Genomic DNA, 22,085 nt, shown 5'->3' with positions numbered 1-22,085 from the left:
TGAGTTTTCAATTTAGATGTAACAACAAAGACACGTATCTAACATCGATCCCTCACCAGTTGCAAGAGCACTCATTGCCGTGAGCGCACACCTCTTAGGGCGGCCGAAACGTCTCTCCCCCCGGCACACGCAAAGCACACGGCTCCGACACTGACACGGTCGCACGCACGCCGCCCCCCTAACAGACGTGACCCCGTTCGCCCGTGAAGAACAAAGGTGGAGCGGAGAAGGCGGTGGAAGAGTCACGCGCGAGGGAGGCAGTCCGACACCACAGCAGCCACCGCGCGCCCCCCGCGACCGCCGTCGAGCCGTGACCCCCCCCCCCCCGGGTGGCCGTGACCCCCCCCCCGGGTGGCCGTGACCCCCCCCCCGGGTGGCCGTGACCCCCCCCCCGGGTGGCCGTGACCCCCCCCCCGGGTGGCCGTGACCCCCCCCCGGGTGGCCGTGACCCCCCCCCGGGTGGCCGTGACCCCCCCCGGGTGGCCGTGACCCCCCCCCGGGTGGCCGTGACCCCCCCCGGGTGGCCGTGACCCCCCCCGGGTGGCCACTCGCGCCCCCCCCCCCCCCGTGCACGATGCGCGATTGCGGGGCGGTCTGTCCCACCGCTCCCAGCCCACCATGATCGCAGGTGAAGCAGCCGCTCTCGTCATCACAGCCGCGCTGCTTCACCTGGCCGCACCGCACGGAGGCTTTGGAGGAGGAGGAGGCGGCGGCGGCGGCTTCGGTGCTGCTGCTGCAAGAGGATTTGGAAGCGCCGGGGCGAGAGAAGCAGCGATCGGAAGCGTCGGAGGAGGAGGAGGATCCGAGGGAGGCGCAGACCTCCTCCTGGCAGGACCGTCTCCGGCGACGACGCTCGGCCGCGATGGCGAGGGGGGAGCGCCGAGCGGGAGCTCGCGGCGGCTGCTGCTGGGGGAGCTCGAGGGGAGGCTGCTCGGGGTTTTCGGGCTGCGGAGGCGACCCCGGCCCGGCGCGGGGGTCGCGGTGCCCCCCTACCTCGTGCAGCTCTACCGCGCCCAGCAGCAGCAGCAGCGCGCGGGGCGCGGGGGCGGCCCCCGACGGCGGCGATGGGCCCGGGCAGACGAGGAGCGTGTGGGCGAGGTGGATGTCGAGGAGGAGGAGGTCGCATTCCCACGGCAAGCGCAAGGGAGAGCAAACACCGTCCGAGGGTTTCATCACGACGGTGAGTGCCAATGAAGTCGCCCCCCCCCCCCCCTGGGGAACGACTCGAGTCGGGGGGCTGATGGCGACGTGCTCACGTGTTGGCCGACGTCCTCGCGGGAAGGGGATCCATTGTTGAGGTTGGAATGCGGCACCTTTTTCAGAGTTCACATCCTCACTTGGGTTTGCAAGTTTACGGTGGTGATTGTCAGAGGGAAAGGTCACGTGCGGCGTTTGTGTAGCCGATCAGCCGTTCTTTGGGGCAAAGTAGCACATCGAATGCGAGTGAGCAAGCGAGTGTGAATGTGTTCTATTGTGTTGTGTGAATGTGTTGTGTGCGAGTGCCGGGGTGAGTGTGCACTGCGATACGAACCCGGCGACCAGAGTTCGATTCCCACTCATAGCCAACACCAGTGACAGCGATTATTTGAACCGTTCCTGGGCCTCTCCTAGGTCGACTCGGCCTCAAATGAGTACCTGGTGCAGTGTAAAAATAATCGCCACTAGGGAGACAAAGGCGGCCGAGCGTGGTGCTGGCCACCCACCTCATGTGCCGTCCATCTGCATATCGCTGTGTGGAAGCTACCTGGCCTGTCACTCCACACAAAGCTCCGGTCTTCTCGGCCACAGTTATGCCGTCCCTTTTCATTGCTTACGAATTGTGGAGCCTTCTGATTGAGTATTTGCGCCGGTTTGAAATTGTATTATGTGGGGGGTTTACAGATCCTTGAAGGATCTCGACACAGTCCCATCGGTAAGCTCCTCCGTTGGGCAAGGCTGCGTTGGCTGGGTCATGTAGCCCGCATGCCCAGCCACCGCATGCCCAAGCAGCTTCTATTCGGCCGGATCGAGGGGGCTTAAACGGGCGCGGCACGGGCTAGAGAAGAGATGGAGTGATGTGGTACAGGAGGATGTGGAGCTGAGTGGACTTGCCGATGACCGGTACCAGCGGTGTCAAGATCGGCCTCTGTGGAGGAGGCTCGTGAAGGACGCTACTGGGCAGTTGGAGGCAGTCGCCCTCCAACAACAACGGAGGGCGGAGGAGCGACGCTCACAACAACGAGCGGAGCGCCGGGTGGCTAAAGCACAGCAAGTTTACACAGTAGGGGGCACAGGTGGTGCATCAGCCAGTCATCTCAATCAGTCGACCCATGGCACCTAGGTCTGGCAGCAGGCGTTCGACACTTCACGTAACCTCAACGTGCACCTAGCCTGGCACAAGCGCCGTGGATGACGTCACCGCCACTTTGGCGAATGGCGGTTGTTGTTGCGGTGTGTATTGTGCTTGACTGCGTGCGCGCCTGAGAGCGTGTGAGTTTAGCGCGCTGCGCTACGAACCGGGCCACTGAGTTCGATTCCCGCCCCACGGCCAACACCAGTGACAGCGATCATTTGAACCGGTCCTGAGCCTCCCCTAGGTCGACTCAGCCTCAAATGAGTACCTGGTGCAGTGTGCAAAAATAATCGCCACTGGGGAGACAAAGGCGGCCGGGCGTGGTGCTGGCCACCCACCCTCTCGTGTACCGTGGCGGCCTTCATAAGTGTGCGCTAACAGAACTAGCCCCAACATTCTGTTACAGGCTATACGGGGGGTCGTGTTTGTCTTGTGTGCGTGTGTTTCTCGTAGTGTAGTTCTTAGCGCTCTGCGCTCCGAACCCGGCGAAACGAGTTCAGTTCCCGCTCACGGCTAACATCAGTGTAGCAAATATCTGAACCGTTTCTGGATCTCCCCTACGTCGACTCAGCCTCAAAGTATTACCTTGCGCAGTGTTTAAACACGGGAACTGGAGAGACAAAGACTGTCGGGCGTGGTGTTGGCCACACCACCCCTTCGTGTGACTTGCCGGCCTTCATAGATACTCCCTGATAGCACTTGCCCCAAACATCTGTTAGAGACTACACGGGGGACATTGTGTTTGTGTGTGGCGACTGCAAGGACACGAGCCGTTGTTTCAATGTCTCGCTATGAATGGAGCTGCCCGTATCCTTTTGAATGCCTCTGGTTTTGAATGCCTCTGAAGTTTTATCTACGTGGCGTGGTTCTCCTATGGGAAGCCAACGCTGTTTGCCGTCTCTCACCTTCAAATGGATGTTCACGTTAGGAGCGACTCCAATAGAGTAACCGTAGCAATTAACAATATTTTATCGTTACGATTTGATATGTTTTTACATATATCAAGATAACCTACGACCAAAGCATCATGAATGCGGCCGCGTTTCGTCTGATGTCAAACGGTAAGATATTTATATGGGCGACCACCGTTTGTAACCGGTGTTATAGGCCGCGGGGCTACGTGGCGGGTAACAGAGGGCAGTGCAGAAGGCCAAAAGTTCTCATTGAACGCTGAGCAGACGTAGGTGAGGTCCTAGATATTCGCTACGAAATGTTAGCCATAAATGGGATTGAACGCCAGTCGCTGGGTTTGTAGCGCAGTTCCCGAACCACGACACAGCCGCTACCAACTACTGACACAACACTGATGTGTACTCATGTTTCCAAGCACTCATTCACTCTGAGTGGCAGTGACATCACCAAGACGCTTGTGCCAGCCTAGGTGCACCCTGAGGCCACGTAAAGTGTCAAAAGCATTGCTGGCAGAAGGTCATGGGACAGATCCAGGTGTTATGGGTGACTGGCGGGGATGACGGCAGATGCAACACACCGGGGTTCCACATCCACAACAGTCCACACACACACGCGAGCACACAGAAACATACCGAGTCGCCCAAAGACAAAGATCCCCCAATTGGCGTTGAAAGGCTGTAGGGGCAAGTGCTGTTAGCGAGCTCCGATAAAGGCCGGCACTGAACATGAGGGGGTGGGTGGCCAACACCACGCCTGGCCGCCTTTGTCTCCCTAGTGGCGATGTTTACACATCGCACCAGGTACTAATTTGAGGCTGAGTCGACCTAGGGTTAGTCCAGGACCGGTTCCGATAATCGTCACTGATGTTGGCCGTGAGCGGGAATCGAACCCGCGTCGCCAGGTTTATCGCGCAGCGCGCTGACCGCTACACTACCGCTCCCCACACACACAAACAGCTCACACACACAAACAGCCCACACACACACGTGCACACACACAAACAAACAGCCCACACACACACGTGCACACACACAAACAGCCCACACACACACGTGCACACACACAAACAGCCCACACACACACGTGCACACACACAAACAAACAACCCACACACACACGTGCACACACACAAACAGCCCACACACACAAACAGCCCACACACACACGTGCACACACACAAACAACCCACACACACACGTGCACACACACAAACAGCCCACACACACACGTGCGCACACACAAACAGCCCACACAGACACGTGCGCACACACTGAGCCATGTCAGGCGTGACAAAAATGTGCACGGTTCCCCCATTCAAGTTCGCGGTCCAAAAATTAATAAATCCTTTCACGGCTGCGGTCTTGTACAATCTAGCATCCCAAACGAGAGGCGTAGAAATTCCACATTTCTATGGCTGGAACCAACCTCTATAGACTTTCCACAAAGTGTACTAATTTTTTATTTTAAATAACTCCTTCCCCCATCCCGATTGGGATTTAAACTCGTGTTGCCAAATCAAGTGCTCTGATCACAGAAAGCAACCTGATATAACACAACTGACATTAGTTTAAACGCAGGTGGGTGTTGTGTTGGAATCGCAGTTAACACCAATTCCTGGTCATGATACACAACATCATCATGGCATTTGAAACCCTTATTCTTAGGTTTTTTCGATAAAGTCACGTAGGTAAAAAATTAAAATTAATAAAAGTAAAATAAAAATCACGACGTTTCGGAGGCAACACAAGCTTCCGTCTTCAGGTGGAACCTAAGAATATGAATCCTTGCAGTCATGAAAGCTTCAAATCTAGAATTTGAAACCCTCTTCTAGGTTGACTCAACCTAAAACGAGTAGCTGGCTTTACGGGGTTATCAGAAACAGCGAGACAATGCATGGATGGGGCCACACCATGCATGGATGGTGTGGCCCCATCCGCCCTCTTTAAAACATTAATGGTTAAATGTTTCACTAAGGGTCCACCCAGTCTAGAATGGGGCACCTCCCTCTGTGTGTGTATGTCCACACACACCTCAGATTATCACGGTTGGCAACATGTGGTGAGAAAGAAGTTCAACATACATGCACACATTGCCATTGGTGAGCTCCTCCGATAGGCGAGGCTGCGTTGGCTGGGTCACGTAGCCCGCTAACGCATGCTCAAGCAACTTTTATTTTCCCGGATATAAGGGGATAAACAGACTCGAGAAGAGATGGGCTGATGTGGAGGACGTGGAGCTGATTGGACTTGCTGATGGCTGGTATCAATGGTGTCAAGATCGTGCTCTATGGAGGAGGCTTGTGAAGGACGCTACTCGGCAGTTGGAGGCAGTCGCCCTCCAGCAACAATAGAGGGCAGAGGAGCGACGCTCACAACAACGAGCGGAGTGCTCGGCTGCTAAAACACAGCAAGTCCGCAAAGTGAGGTGTGCAGGTGGTGCATCAGCAAGTCACCTGTCGATCAGTTATATAATTAGAGGCTTGCCACGTGGCCTCGTGCCAGTGACACTTCCATAATTCACATGGCCTGAAAGTGCACCTAGCTTGGCACAAATAAGTGAAGGCACAATTACTCAAAGGTTGTTGTTATTGTTTTGCATGTACCCAGAGTCTACGGATAAGCTCTCGCTTGGGGAGAGCACGGAAGACGGAACAACGTGGCACTTCCTCTTCAATCTCTCGTCCATCCCGGACTCTGAGGAGGTGACTGCGGCTGAACTGCGCGTGCACCACACACGCGTGCACAGCCCATGTCCCTCATCCTCGCCGGCATGCGAGTCGGCCCCTCGGCTGGAGCGCATCAACGTGTACGAGGTGGTGGCGCCGCCATCGTCGGGCGCCGCCTGCCGGCTGCTGGACACTCGCGTGGTGCGCGCAAACGAGTCGCGCTGGGAAGCGTTCGACGTGAGCCCCGCCGTGTCGCGCTGGACCCGGGGCTCCGCGCCTAACCGGGGCTTCGCGGTCGAGGTGCTGCCCGTCCGGGGGCCGCGTGGCGGGGGGGCCGCCGACGGCGTGCCCGGCGAGGCGACGCCCGCGCGGCCCCGCTCGGGCATCGCCTCGCCCTTTCCGGGCGACGGGAGCCGCCGGACCGAGCCGAGGCCGCTCCTCGTCACTTTTGGCAGCGACGGCCGGGCCCCGTTCGCGCCTCGGGGCCGCGCGAGGAGGGGCGCCGGCGGGGCCCCGAGGCAGGCGGCGCTCAGGGCTAGGCGCAAGCCGCGCCACGGCTGCAGGCGCCACGCGCTCTACGTCGACTTCCGCGAGGTAGGCTGGAACGACTGGATCGTGGCGCCGCCCGGGTACCACGCCTACTTCTGCCACGGCGAGTGCCCCTTCCCTCTGGCCGACCACCTCAACTCGACGAACCACGCTATCGTGCAGACGCTCGTCAACTCGGTGAACGCGAGCATCCCTCGCGCCTGCTGCGTGCCCACGGAGCTCAGTCCCATCTCCATGCTCTACCTGGACGAGTACGGCAAGGTGGTGCTCAAGAACTACCAGGACATGGTGGTGGAGGGCTGTGGCTGCCGCTAAACGGCGCCGTCAATGCGAGAATCGGCCCAAGTGTGGAGAGGGGCGACGCGGCGATGGCAGGCGCGGGGTAAGAGCTCATCATCACGTGACCTGACCCCATCCCTGACCCTAACAACTTCGCCGATCGGACATCAGCACGGGCGCTATTCCTGACCACGGCCCTAACCTTGCTCCAATCATCCCCGATGCTTTGAAATGAGTTTTACCTTCGGGGGCCCGATTTTCAATTTGACTAGAGTGAGATAATTGCATGAAATGTTGGCGACGTCTTTGCCACGATGGGACACGTGCCAGGGCACCGCTGGCGTGCCGCAGTGCGTTCCGACGCGAGGTGTGAACACGACTCGTGGCGCTGGCAGTGATCGTGCAGCAGGGTCCGCTCTCATCTCGGAAGGAATGGAGTAAAACGTGACGACGTAAACAGAAGGAACATCCTGGTCGGGCTCTCTGCTTTGGGAAGCACCACTGCATTTTTTTTCCACGAAGTATTGCCGTGAGATCGGGGTGGTTGGTGAAGAAATGGCGACTCCACAAAGAGCCCCGGGTGGCACGCCAGGCGAAGAGAACCAACGCCGTGCGGCACAAACGACTCTCGCTATGGAACTTTCTTCCAATCTGTATTTATACAAAAACTAAATATACTGGATGGTCATGAACAATTGTTTTCCTAAATGATTAAATATTTATATAACTAATGAAACAAAGTCCACACAACAAATACGTTCTGCACACGAACATTTTACCTGCATTAATTTTATAATGAAACGTTGGGTTATTATCGTTATATTATATAAACTACAATGATCACAAAGTTTAAAATCCTTTATATATTTATTGTTATATGCATTGATATATCAGCACACATGTCTGTATTTATATATTTAGCTATAATGGAAATGTGAATTTAACGTTTTTACAAATCTGCTGTGGATTCATTTTTGTTTGCACCATGAGGCCAGGATTCGTGCAAATGCATAAACCAAATACAAATATTCCCCAATATTAGCCTTAACAGGCTTTTGGGGCAGGTGCTGTTAGCCGGGAGCAGCTATAAAGGCCAGAACGGCACACCTTTGTCTCTGAGCGGCGTTGTTTACACACCGCACCAGGTACTCATGTGGGGCCGAGTCGACCTAGGGGAGGCCAAGGACCGGTTCAGATAATCGTCACTGGTGTTGGCCATGATCGGGAATCAAACTTGGGTGGCTGGGTTTATAGTGCAGCGTGCTAATCACGGCGCCACATCCCCCACACTCTCACATTCACACGTGGATATGGACCCACACTAGGTGCTCAATCAAGGCACACTGCCTTCACTGCACACAAATTTGCATTGCCACGCACCCCCGCCATCCAAAGTCCAGTCCCATTTAGCAGAAAATCAGAAGATGTGCCACCATCGCACGGCCTTGAACCATTTCACTGAAAGTGTCTCTCCATTCTTCCACCGTCAGGAGTTATTTTGACGCCCTGGCGAAGTAGTTTTCGAGTGCACAGGGCACAAAATTGGAAAAACGCAATTCATGAAAGTGGAAATTTATTCACACGTGTGCCTGTGATGTCTCACGCACGCGCGCACGCAAGCACACAAGAATTATCATGGTCTGTGGATAATTATGAGAGATGCCCCCAGTGGTTGCTCGTGTTGGCGTGGTTGTGATGCGTGCACTCGTGTGTGCGGGTGGCCCCACAGAACTTAGCCTGGGAGTCAGACACCCATCCACCACCACCATCGTTACTCGGTCACCTCCACGCCCACTCCCCACAACCACGGCTGCGTCACGATGCCCACGTTCTCTCCACCCGCCTTCACACCCCCCCCCACCCGCTTCTCAGAGTAGTGACCTCCAGCTGAGAATCCGTAGATTCCAATCTTACTCCATATTCTTCATCCTGAGGATTCAAGTTAATGTGCGGGCCTTGTGCATGAGGCCATCGCAGTTCACTTACCATGGATATATCTGTGCAGCCCTTAAGGCGATCTCAGTGTTACAATGATACGTAACTTGATTTTATTAAACCATTACTTACAATCGTGTCTCATGATGCGGCACACACTGGGCCATAGGTGCTGTGATATTATCTGAGAGACATTGATGAAACACGTGCCTTCCCCCCAATGTTATCTCGATTGTGCTATTGGTATCCCGGCATGAGACAAAATAACCATTCAGATCACTCACAGAACAGTGCTGCAACCTTTTGTGTTTACCCACGGAATAATAATGGCCCACGGAAGTGGATATTACAGAGTTACCTCCTAGATGCCTTTACGTGACCTCTCGTTTACACAGCAGAGGCAGAACTTTGTTTTCACAATTCATTTGCTTCGGAAAAAAGTCAAAATACACGTTGCTGACGAGAGCATGACTCTACTACTTCTTAGCCAGAAGTCGCGTTGTCATGTGCCGTGGGGATTGCTCAAACTTTCTCATTCACGCGTCTCCATTACGTGTCTCTCCTCCCATCACACCGACCCCGGTGAAATAATTGGATGAACTAGCAACCTACCAAAATATCTAGTTTACCAGTCAAACCTCCCACATTTCATAATGTAAAGATCAAATCAATATTCACCCTTGGTCAATCCACGTCGAGATGCTGATCTCACCACGCCATGTGGACTATGGGTGTTGTTTGACTAGACAGAGCTCACCACGCTAGTCCACGTGGGTGCGCGTGGTGCGATAACCACTGTGCCACTGCTCCCTACGTGAACAAAGATAAAGATCCCCTTAAAGCCTTACACAGACTGTTGGGGTATGGCACACAAGGGGTGGGTGGCCAAGCACCATGTCTTCCCAATGCTGATATTTATACATCGCACCGGATACTCATTTAAGGCTGAGTCGACATAGGGGACGCCCGGGATTGCTTCAAACATTCACGAGTGTTCGCTGTGAGCGGGAATCGAACTTGGGTGGCCGGATTCATAGCGCGGCAGGCTAACCGCTGCCCTGCCACTTCCCCATACACAAACGCGCACTTGCCTAATGACACACACACAAGCAGCGGTGACACGACACACGCCCTGTGGTTTGCGCCGCGCCGGGGTGAGGCGGCTGGTTTAACAGCCTTGCTCTCGTTATGGGTCCCTTGAGGGAGCGGATGATGCCGGAGTGAGTGGGCGGTGGCGGTGATGGTTGGTGAGGGGTGAGTGGTGGTCAGAGGAGAGAGACGCTGGAGAGAGAGAGAGCGAGCGAAAGATTGGAATGTGTGCGCACATTGCGCGGACTTAACAGCTCCGTTCTACCCCTCTCGGCCCCCTGATCCCCCCCGAGGCGAGGCAGCCTGCCCGGGCTGGGACCAACTCAGAGCAGAACCCTCCCAGGGTGCCCCCACCACCCCCGTCATGGAGCTTACATCACCAGGGCACGCACCGGGCTACACGAGAACACACACGCCCACACACACCGGACTCGATACAAGTATATACACACACGTCCACACACACCGGGCTGTATGCCGTAGTGGGGTTTAACAACTGCAGCCGCCGTTCACCACTAAGTGACGTAGGCGTCCCCACAATGCTTGTGCCAAGCTAGGTGCACCTTGAGGTAACGTGAAGTGTCGAAGGCTCTCTGCTGCCAGGAGGTCACAGGACAGACCCAGGTGCTATGGGTCATCTCAGGCAGTGAGGTTGAGATGACTGACATGCCATCACATGTGCGCCCCACGGTGCCACCTCTGTTTCGCTGGATAGAGAGGGGTAAATAGGCGTGACACGGGCTGAAGAAACGATGGGCCCTAGTACAGGAGGATGTGGAGCTGTTTGGACTTGCCGATAACTGGTATCAGCGGAGTCAAGATCGGCCTGCAGGAGGCTCATGAAGGATGCTCCTGGGAACTTGAAGGCAGTCAGCCTCCAACAACAACGGAGGGCAGAGGAGCGACGCTCACGAGTGGTGAGCCAGTCTCTGCACTGCTCTGCAAGAGATCCAAATTGATTCTTCGTCTCATGACATGACACCGATAAGGCCATCAAGATAAGATTTTGAATGTCTATCGTTAAACACGTACAATTCATGAGAACAGGAACACAGCAGCAAAAGCAACACGGATGTGCCGCTGGGCAGGCACGCTGCGTGGTCGCATTGGGCAGGTCTGGGCTGTGCTGGCTGGAGGAAGGGGGAGCGCACGTCTGGATAGATACGGGGTGGTCGCGGGCGGTGCACAAGGGAAGTTTCTGGGGCGCAAGGTGGCATCGGCCATCCGGAGACGTTGAGCGACAATGCATTGGAGCAGGCGGAGGCCTCCCAACCCAGACTGCCACTGCCTGCCCCCCCCCCCTTCTCCCCCAAGCCCACAAAATGCAACCAAAAGGCTGCGGAGGTCAGGATACACATAGAGGTCACGTGTCCACGCCGCTGGCTTAGAGCCACCGGCAGTGACCGGATTAAACAGCCTCAAGGGTGTCGTGCTGCACCTACCCTGAGCACGGGTGGCTACGTACGGTGCAAAAAAAGTTCAACGTACATCGATATATTCGTGCCGACCTGAATAGGTGCTTGCTAACAGCCTGCAATGCAATGTTTTGCATACTGTGTATGTGGGTGAGCTTTTGCCACAAGTTCACGTTTATACGTAATGATATAGTAATAAACATCCCTCTTTCAATCCACTGATAGATGATGGCCTCCCAGTGTCGTGCGGCGCTTTGCGAATCGTATGACCCTACTTCAACACGAAGAGTAGAGGCAATGTTTAATTTAGTTTCCTTCAGTGGGTACGGCCTGCTTTGGCATCATTCTGAGACGCGATCACAAACAACATTTTTTTTTATTAGATACTAATATCGAACAAAGGATCAGGCAGAGATGACTGCTTGGAATTTGAGAGACAGAAGGAGAAACGCGCAGACTGAAGAAGATACTCAGGTTAATTACATCATTCAATAGGTTAATGTGATAACACTGAGTGGGCTTCAAGGGTTGCTGGACCACAGTCAAGAACAATGACGGAGCATCCGTGGGTTGGAACGCGTCCAAAAGCGCGTCCACTGTGGAGATGGAAGCAATGTAATCCTCACACCGTGAGACAGTGCATCGTGGGGAAGCCTTCATCGAGCAGTAGATTGACCATGGCAAAAGATGATCACAATCACTTCCCCACGCTGATCCGGTGTGGGTTGGCAGAGTCGGGAGGCGTGGATGTGGGAGCGAATGCGCGTGACCCGTCACTCCACTGGCCAGAGTGGTGAAGTACGGTCAAATAAGTGGTGAAGTATAGTCAAATAAGTGGTGAAGTATAGTCAAATAAGTGGTGAAGTATAGTCAAATAAGTGGTGAAGTATGGTCAAATAAGTGGTGAAGTATAGTCAAATAAGTGGTGAAGTATAGTCAAATAAGTGGTGAAGTATGGTCAAATAAGTGGTGAAGTATGGTCAAATAAGTGGTGAAGTATAGTCAAATAAGTGGTGAAGTATAGTCAAATAAGTGGTGAAGTATGGTCAAATAAGTGGTGAAGTATGGTCAAATAAGTGGTGAAGTATAGTCAAATAAGTGGTGAAGTATAGTCAAATAAGTGGTGAAGTATGGTCAAATAAGTGGTGAAGTATGGTCAAATAAGTGGTGAAGTATAGTCAAATAAGTGGTGAAGTATAGTCAAATAAGTGGTGAAGTATGGTCAAATAAGTGGTGAAGTATGGTCAAATAACCCCCACGAGCCGCAGGGTGTGTGGAGGCACCCATCCAACAGGAGATCGATGTTGAGTGCCATAGCGCTGGCTGCTACCTACACAGTGTAGCTGCAAGAGACGACGTGATGTTTAACACGTAGGATCCGAAATAGAGGTTTTTGGGTTAGATCGCTTAAATATATAAATGTGTCGTTAAAACCCGCCACCACCCGACACAGCCAACTAGTAAGGGTTGTCACGTAAACAGAACGTGCCAATTCGTCACTAGTACAGCACTAACCGGTGTGTTGGAGAGCCAAGCTACAACATTTACAAACTGAGTACGACGTTTCGCCAGTAATTACAACTAGTTTCATCAGGCGACAGCCAAATTTGTGGAGAAGTCTTACTGTTTCGTTCCTTATATAGAGGCGTATATGTGTTGACCACCCTTCTGTGCTCTTGCACAATGTGGGGGGAGCCGGGGGGGGATTAATGAGTCAACTTACATGATGCATGTGCATTATGCGAGCCCTTTGAACTTGTCCTTCCTGTCTATTGTGTTTATTAAATTAGCCCTGCCAACGGTAATCCCTATTGAAGTACGCTGCCCTTTGTAGGCATCTACGCCTCTATATCAGGAACGAAACAGTAAGACTTTTCCACAAATCTGGCTGTCGCCTGACGAAGCTAGTTGTAATTACTGGCGAAACGTCGTACTCCGTTTGTAAATGTTGTGGCTTGGCTCTCCAACACACCGGTTGTGCTGTATGAGTGACGAATTGGCACGTTCTGTTTACGTGACAACCCTTACTAGCTGGCTGTGTCGGGTGGTGGTGGGTTTTAACGACACATTTATAAAACATATATTATGGGAGACGACAGTATATACGAGGTATAAAACATTTGGCAAAGTTCATGGAGGGGGCCTTCTGGAAGTCCCGGGAACTGCTAGTAGGTTCCAGAAGGGGGGCGTGGTGAGGGCAGAGCAAGGCCACGTGGTGAGGGCGGAGCAAGGCCACGCCAGGAGGATAAGAGGGGGCCCCGAACAAGAGCTCGGGGCTGTTGCTGGATGGAAGTGGGAATCTCACCACCATCGTCGCCGCCGTCCTCGCCATCGCTGGACGCCGCTAGCGAGGCAGCCTGCCGACTGCCATAGCGAGTTAGTGCCGCCGGCGACAGATGGTTGTGTATGCGCGATATATCTATGCAGATGGTGTACACCCACGCAGGGTACGTACAGCCCCCTTGCGTGCGAGGATGAACAAGGCGCCTCCAATCTACACCGTCTCCGAACTGCGTCACTACACATGTGCATCATGTGCATCATGTATTTGCAGACACCACTCGCCATCGATGCCACTGATGTTGGTCGTGGCCAGGCGTTTTAACAGCACCCTCATGGCTGCGCCGCCGCTCTGTCCGCAGTATCAGTGCATCAAACAAGTTTTATGAAAATGTATTATTCAAGATGTATTATTTATTTTGGGACGGGCGAGGTGGCGATGGGGAGGAGACATCGTCGAATGTCGGGTTAACTCTCTCTGTGTTTCTCATTTGCGGTAAGAAACAACACATTCCGCCAATTATTTTGCTTCAAACCAACAAGTTGGCAAGTGTCTCACGCGCGCATGTGCGCGCAGCTCGTGGCCGAGTGTGGCTTCGAGAGCTGCCGTCTCAGACGTCTGCTGAACGTCGTTGCTCCGAGCGTGGCGACGTCGTTCAACGTCCAGGGAGTCAGCAGCGATGAGACCCTTGGTTTGAACCTCGGTGTCAGGCCGCCTGTGAGAGAACTGGGTTATCGAGTATAGTGGGTTGATGGTCCCAGCCCTGTCACTCGTGACTTCCCAGCCCCATTGGTTTGACAGTTACGCGATGAGGGTTACTCTTGGCGGTTGGGCGTGTGGCAGAGTGCAGTGCTCTGTGTGTCGACTTGTCAGGAACTTCGAGGTAGCTCTGTAATCCGCGAGCCGCTCTCCAACACGACGAAGGGTGGCACGGCTGTGAGAGAATTCCGCGTGGATTTGTCGCCGCACGTGACGCCATTAGCACGATCGGTGTAGAATTTGGTAAAAATGTGTTTTTATATGAACATACGGTGCGCAATATCCTCGTTGATTCTGCAACGCTTTCGAGCGCTGGTTTAATCTTCGAGGCATTTAACGAGTAGTGCGGCAGCTGAGAGGAAGCTGTAAGGACAATATGTGTTGGCAAGTTTACACCGAAAGAACCAAAGAATTACAAAAAGGATTTACTCTTTGGTTCTTTCGGTAAATTCACATAGAAATAAAATAAATGTAATAATTTTCTTTCCACGTGACTTCACCGAAAGAACCAAAGAATAATTCCTGCAGTCACGAAAGCTTCAAAAAGTATTTGCTTGGTTCGGTTCGTCAGATGCACCATAGGAATGATCCATACGCAGCAAGCGTCCTGAGACTTACCGAGGGCTTTGCTGTTTTGTTGTTGATGATGATGTTATTAAGAGACCAATCTATAAAGGAAGATCAGTGAACGTGGTGAGCAGTGTAAATTGTCGCTGTTAAGAGTAGGTGGGTCATTCGTTCACACCCTCCCTCCCTCCTCGCTGTGCTTCACCCACCGGCTCACCCACCACTCTCCCCCATCCATCCCTCATGGTTTCTTTACCCCACCGGAATTAGCGCCCTGATTATGCGCCTACAGCCACGGCTCGGTAATTGTGACTCATGGCGGCTTCACGAGAGACAGACGCAGCTAATTTGGAGTGAGGAGCGCTGCCCGGGTGGGGCCCCACGCACGCGCCCGCCGCTGGGCTCGTGCGTGCCGTCTGCGTGCTTGGGGAGCGGTGGCCCGGTGGTTAGCACACCGCGCTACGATTCCCGGCGATGGACGAGATGAGTCGCGAGAGATGTCTAAACCGGTCCCAGGTGTCCCCGAGCTTTATTTAGTCTTCAGCAAGTACTTGGTGGGATATGCACATATCAGCACCGGGGAGATGAAGGCGGTCGGGTGTGGTGTGTTCGTTGTGTTCCTCTGCCGGTATGTGTGCGAGTCTTTGTTGTGGACACGTGTATCTCCGTATGTACGTACCCGTGCAATCATGGGAGTTTTGACTCAGAAGAAAAGGGGAACTTTGTTGAACACGGTCGCTAAGTCCAGGGCCCAAAGGGCCAAAACGTCAAGTGGCCAGCAACAATCAACACTATTATCGAAGTCGACACGTTGATTGGATTGAGCGGGGCTATTATAAAAGTGCTTTGGGAAAGACGGTAGGAAGGAATTCCAGAGTGGAGTCGTGTGAGGGTACAAGCCGAAAGAGAAGTGAGGTGAGCTGCAGTGTGGTGGTTGAACAGCGCATGGACGCAGTACGGATGAGGCATGTACAGTGTTCGCACTTCCCTTTTGTCAGTCCACTGCTGGATGATGCGGGGAGCGTGGGGGTAGATGCGGAGACAACGACGGACCTCTCTGAACTGCTCTCTGCTGAGGCTGTAGCCTTACAACAACCGCAGAATGTGCGTGATGGTCACCCATCCAAGCAATAAGCAGGCTCCCCACGCCTTCTCAGCTCACTCGATCTAATGAGACTGGGTGCCTTCTGGCTGATCTGATCAGATGCGTCTCCCTATGCAAATCGCTGTGTCTTTGTCTTCGTGGTACGTGTGTGTATGTCTTTGTCGCTTTAGTTTGCGTGTTTATTTGCAGAAAACTACTTCAAGAGATTCATCTGGAAATCTATAAAAGCAGAGCACGCAGCAGAAAATTATTTATATTTGCTTCATAACTGTCGATATTTTGTTTTACATTCTTCGCTTTGTCGTTGTGACCTGGGTCACCACAACAATATTTACAATTCCATCTGCAAATACAAATAACATACGCCTTTCAGTATGGAGTGTATCTCCATACTGAAAGGCGTATGTGGCAGGAACTTGGAGAAAGGAAGGTACAGAAGGCCGGAAAGTCCGGAGATGTGGGTTGTGGTGTCGGATGTAGAAAATCAATTGAATGGAGAGACAGGGAAATGAGGAAGTTCCAGAGCACGTTCAGGAGAAGAGACGTCTCGACATTGGGGCGAGCGGAAGAGGCGTGGATGTGGATCGCACACAGTCTCAGAGGTGAGGGCTTCACGAAGACAAGTTTTGGGAGGAAGGAGGTTGGGAAAGAGGCCAAGAGGCAAATCAATTAAATAATGCTGCTGCTGGTTGCCAGGAAGGAAGAGGAGAAGACGGCTCAAGATGGGACGAGATGGAGGGAGTGTGAGCCAAAGACGCTGCCTTTGGGCAGAGGAGGCAGCAATACGACGTCACTCAACCACCCATTTTGAAGCAGGGTCTCTCTGCAAGGCGCACGCAAGTTCGTCGTTACCTCCCTTGTGCTCGACTCGATGAGCACGCCGCTCCATAAACCGAACAACGGCGTTCCAGTCCCGGCCACAGCTAACATCCGTGGTGGATGATAACCTGGCAGCAACCATTGCGATTTACCCCATCACCAATCCGCACTGACCGGCGTGGTGAAGTTTGTTGAAATAACCAGCACGGCGTGGGGAGGACTTCACCATCAGCAGCTGATTGGCACAGAGGGCTGCACGTTGTTATTTACGTTATTTACTATTTAATGCATTTGTTGTTAATTTCACGAAATTGTCCGACTGTTGTCCACACCCAGGCTAACATCACAATAGCTGATTAAAAATAAGAATAGGTTTTACCATTTCTGGCAATGAAATCACACACATGCATGCGTATACACAGATAGATAGACGCACTCACGTAGCCTTGCAAAATAGCCAGGTAACTGGCAAAATCGGATCGTCCATGTCGCAAATCAAATAAACTCAATCTAACACCCCTGTATCATAGCTAAGTTTGTCTGCCAGTTACTGGCAATGTTCATAATGGCTGTGACTCACAGATGAAGGCCACATCTCTGCTTTTCACCTGTTGGTTCTATGAATTAATTAAAGCTTGGCTCGGTGTTAAGTAGCATTTGTAAAATTGCCCCAATTATTGTAAAATACCCGTGTAAACATCCTGACGCGCGGAGATAAGCGGCTTACACGTGCTCGTCATGTGACACACGCCTACATGTGTGCACAGGTGTAGATATATAGAGGCAAGGATACCCCGTGTAGCGCTAACAGACTGTTGGGGCAAGAGCCATTAGCGAGCACCTATGAAGGCCAGCACGGCACACAGTGGGTGGACAGAACCACGCCCGACCGCTTTTGTCGTCCTGGTAGCGATGTGTAAACATGTGTAAACATCGCTACCACTTCGCTACCAGGACTGATTCAGATAATCGTCACTGATGTTAGCCGTGAGCGGGACTCAAACTGGGGTCGCCGGGTTGGTTGCGCAGCACACTAACCACTACACGATCACTCCCACGTGCACACACGCAGATTTATACACGCTTGATACATTTAACAAACACACGAAAAGATACACGCGTGTGCATTTATCTGTTTATACAGAGCCCTGGTCTGGCTTCATAGACTATTGAGGCTATGCATGTTCGCGAGCACGAATCACGAGGCGGTGGTTGTGTCCAGCACCAGTTGGATGTTTCTACCGCGTTTACATGAGACACCAAACTCGAGCATGCTTAGGATATATTTCGTTCATTCCAGTTGACACAAAATTATAGCAGCAGCCAGAAGTCTTCTCCAGACCGTATTCACACTTCACGGGTTGAGTCCACCTCGGACCTGAATTCCCCATTTCTGATTTCGGGCCAAGCAGAAATACACTCTCCTCAATGTTGTCAGCTGCAAGAACATTGGATATTCCATTTTGTCAGGAACGCGGCCATCATCACCATCATCGTTCAGGTCCATCACACCAAATTGGTCAGACAGATAAGGACCACGTGTGAGCAAAGGCCCTTCCATGGTCACAAAGCACGGCTTCAGCCAGCACGAGAGCAGATGGGAGGCTTCGTCTGCAAAGTTTTTATCCTCGGAAGTTTTTCTGAGAACAAAAACTGCGCCTCTTACTCGGCAAATTGTGAAAACGCCACTTCTGTCAACTTGAGTTCTGGGGAAAATCAGGCCAACTGGAATTGGCTGTTTCATGCAAACTACTTTCTAGGCATGGGTCTCCGTGAGGTCTCGTCTGCTATACACGTGGACCTCTGTGCTCAAAGGCATATCCGTTCTTTCTCAACAGTGGCGTAGATATGGCCAGGATCTAACTCGGGTCACCAGACTGATTAGCACGATTGGCTGCGAACGGTGCGAAATAAGTTCAATGTACATACACACAACTACCTTATCGCTATTCCCCCACACACTGCCGTGGTCTCGATCGAGAGTGCAGGAAGTGCAACTGCACTGTGAGCACGAGCCGGGGGAGGGGGGAATTGGACAGGGCAGGGCCCCATTTCGTTATTTGCCAAACAAGCCACTGCTTGACCTCGCATCGCTACGCAGTGTGGCGAGGATGTGCCACGCTGCCTTTGTACGTCAAGCTTTGCCACAGGCCTTGCATCTTTTAATTTGTGGTTCATGGCGCAGATGCAGATGTGGGGCCAGATCGAGTCCGCACGAGGGCGCCTCGTGTCCGATCGCTCTGCCTACCACATGAAATTGACCTTGAGTCATTCGTGATATGATGCGGTGAGCACACTTCTTGAGTTGTTTTACCATTAAAGTTATTGTTTAATATTCCTTGTGCAGTGTCGTTTTTTAAATATTATATATCCACTGTTGTTTGAGGTTCACACAATATTTATAACTAATGCACTGTAGACAAAGTGGCGATGCATGTATAGGTACATACATACACGCATGCATAGACAACGCAACATTCCTCCATGGTCGATAACATTGTTACTGCTTTGTCGAGAAGTCAACTATGCAGAGACTTGCCCCCACCATAGGAAAATGGAATTTTCACCCGCTGGCTTGGAGCTATAAACAGAGGATGAGCACCGCCTGGAAGTCAATTTGACTTTACAAAGAGATACGCACATTCATGCATGCACCTGTTGACACGAAGCCCCGACTTTGCACCTGTTCAGGCCGCCACGGCGCATGACGAGGTCGTGTTTCCAGAATCACGCGCGGCCGCATTTGTCTCTCCTCCCGGTGATGATTATTGGACACCTCACCAGGTACTCATGTAGGACTGAACTGCCCTATGAAAGATTCAGCACCAGTTCAGATGCTATTCGCCACTCTGTGTCCCAGACTGCAGCTATTAGTGTCGTGCCCTAACCACTGTACCACCGTTACAAAGACAAAGATCCCCCCCAGCTTTAACAAACTATTGGGGCAAGTGCTGTTAGCGGGCACCTATCAAGAAGGCCAACATGGCACACGAGGGCCAAGGTGGCCACCACCACGTCCGTGACATACACGAACATGCACGCTCCTATTCTCATTTGCGCCCTTGAACCCACAAGGGAAATGAAAACCCCTCCGTGAGCCCATGCACGGCTACGGCAGCTGGAGGTAGCCCCGAACCTGTCCTCCTCCCTCTACGCCTCTCACCCTTCCAGTCTCACCTCGCACTCAGGTGAGGAGATCGTCGAGCAGACACTACACCTCCTCCGTTTAACACGGAGCAGGCTTTCGCGACCAGTATTATTCATAATAAAGGTTTTTGGTTTAGATCGCGTTAGTTATAAATGTGTCGCAACCCTCCACCACCCGACACGGCCAATCAGTAAAAAATGTGTCACGTTGACAAAAGACAAATAGTTCACTACTTTAGCGCACCGGTGTGTTGAAAAGTTGATCCACAACATTCACAAGTTGAGTAATACGACGTTTTGCCAGAATAGTGACGCCATCCACCTGCTTCCGATATCTGTCTTTCCGCATAAAAAAACCTCTATTTTATAAATCTCATCAGCCACACGGCCTTCATCATGTGGCATTTCAGCAGCATTGGCTCAAGGCAAGCGAAACTCTGGACCGGTTTTGACATTCATTGCGACATCAGCAGTCAGGTTAAACCAATGCTGGTGAACTGTGAGATGTTTATAGGCAAGGTCCCTCCTTGTTAGAAATGAGACTTGGGTCGCCCTAGAACTCTAATGCACAACACAGAGTAATCATCAGCAGCATTGTTGCGGATAATGTAACGGTTATTTCTATTCTTGGGGTCATGGCAGCAATATGCTCAAGAGTTTGATGCCAATGTCGAGGTCTGCTTGCCAAGACGAGAGAGTTTGTGTGGCGTTGCTGTGCCTCCTCCGTTGAAGGAGCTCAGACGATAGTGGTTTAATCTACAGTCCGTTGTTGGGCTGCATGGCCACAATCTCACTGCAGTGGCGTGACTTTAATGTTTCTCATAGTGACTGCATCTCTATGGGTCTCTGCGTGTCCATGGTTTGTATACACGAGCAGACAATCTGCTTCCTGGACACGTCTGTCATCTCAACTCATTACTCGCCTGCACCCCACAGTACCGCATGGCCCCTTCCCTCCCCGCCCCACCTCTCACCCTTCCGAGACCCCCCACCTCTCACCCTTCCGAGACCCCTCACCTCTCACCCTTCCGAGACCCCACCTCTGTCCGGCTATGGGGCAAGTTCGGAACAAAGGCAGCGATATTGCCAAACAAGAAGGTCCATTGCACACTGCCTGCATTATTGATGGCGCTCGGCACGGAGTCACTATTCACCCGGGCACAATCATCGTAACCAGAGCCCTGGGCTGAAAGCACGCGTGCACCTGTACACACATACACAAGACTACACGTGTGTATACTAATATAAGCGTACACAACTACACACTTTTACAGTAGCACAAGTACACACATGTACACACGTGCACCTGTACATATACACAAGTATACACACGTGCATGTGTACATGTACACAATTACACACACTTTCCTTGTTGTGTCCGGCTCGCCCCGATGTGTTTGCGTGGTCAACCGAATCGTCACCACGAGTGACACAGCCCCAGAATGTAACAGGTGGCGAGGAGGAGAGCAGCACCACGGGAGTTGTTTGAATTTTTTTAATCCAGAAGATCCACACTGAATCTTTTTCAGAAGGGTCCTGCATTGGGATTTTATTTTAAGATGTTTTCAGACAAATAACGATGAGTGTTTTGACCTTGTGTTTGGAAACCAGAGCACCCAGAGAAAACCCACACACGTGAGAGGGAGCAACACTCTATCCCATAGCAGATGGAAGCAGATAACCATTAGTCCACTTGCTGTACTGACTTCTCCTGACGAGTCAGGGTATGGCACCTCGACGCCCACGGGAAGGGAGTTTCACAGCATTTGTACGATCCACCAACCCTCGCTACCTCCACACGCTGAACTTCAGGGCGTGTGCATAGCCACCACGCCCGGCTAGGGCTGTAGATGGGTGCAGTGCGGAGTGTCGTGGGGTATGGAGTGGCGTGTGGAGCATATTGTGGAGTATGGATCGTAATGTGGAGTGTGAATGGATTTAATGATCAATGTCTGCACTGTCATCTTATGGCTACATCACAGCCCATGCGTACAACAGCTCTGCTATCCCGGGTGATCTCTCATCCGAGCACCGGGCAGGCACAAGGCCTGTTTGACGAGATCGGGCACACTCCGGGCAATTCAGGGCGGTCCAGCCATCGGCATCGCTCGATGGGGGTAATGAGGTTACGCCGCGGTGCGAGGGGGGGGGGTGACGGGTTAATGCGGTAATGTTCGTATCGGGGCACCGTGCCAGCGCCTCCCATGTCTGTTTTTAATCCTGGGTGTGAC

At 52.6% G+C, this 22,085-nt stretch overlaps 1 protein-coding gene across 1 annotated transcript; it reads left to right on the top strand.

Moving 5' to 3' along the window:
• Positions 1-618: 618 nt before the first annotated feature.
• LOC144933323 (bone morphogenetic protein 2-like) lies at positions 619-7,716 on the top strand. Its single transcript, XM_078858007.1, has 2 exons — positions 619-1,180; positions 5,851-7,716. The coding sequence occupies exons 1-2, from the start codon at positions 619-621 to the stop codon at positions 6,771-6,773; spliced, it is 1,485 nt and encodes a 494-aa protein (XP_078714133.1). The 3' UTR covers positions 6,774-7,716.
• Positions 7,717-22,085: the final 14,369 nt, after the last annotated feature.

This window comes from Lampetra fluviatilis, chromosome 7, assembly GCF_964198595.1.
Source record: "Lampetra fluviatilis chromosome 7, kcLamFluv1.1, whole genome shotgun sequence".
NCBI classification, from domain to species: domain Eukaryota; kingdom Metazoa; phylum Chordata; class Hyperoartia; order Petromyzontiformes; family Petromyzontidae; genus Lampetra; species Lampetra fluviatilis.
This window is presented reverse-complemented; position numbering and strand designations above follow the sequence as displayed.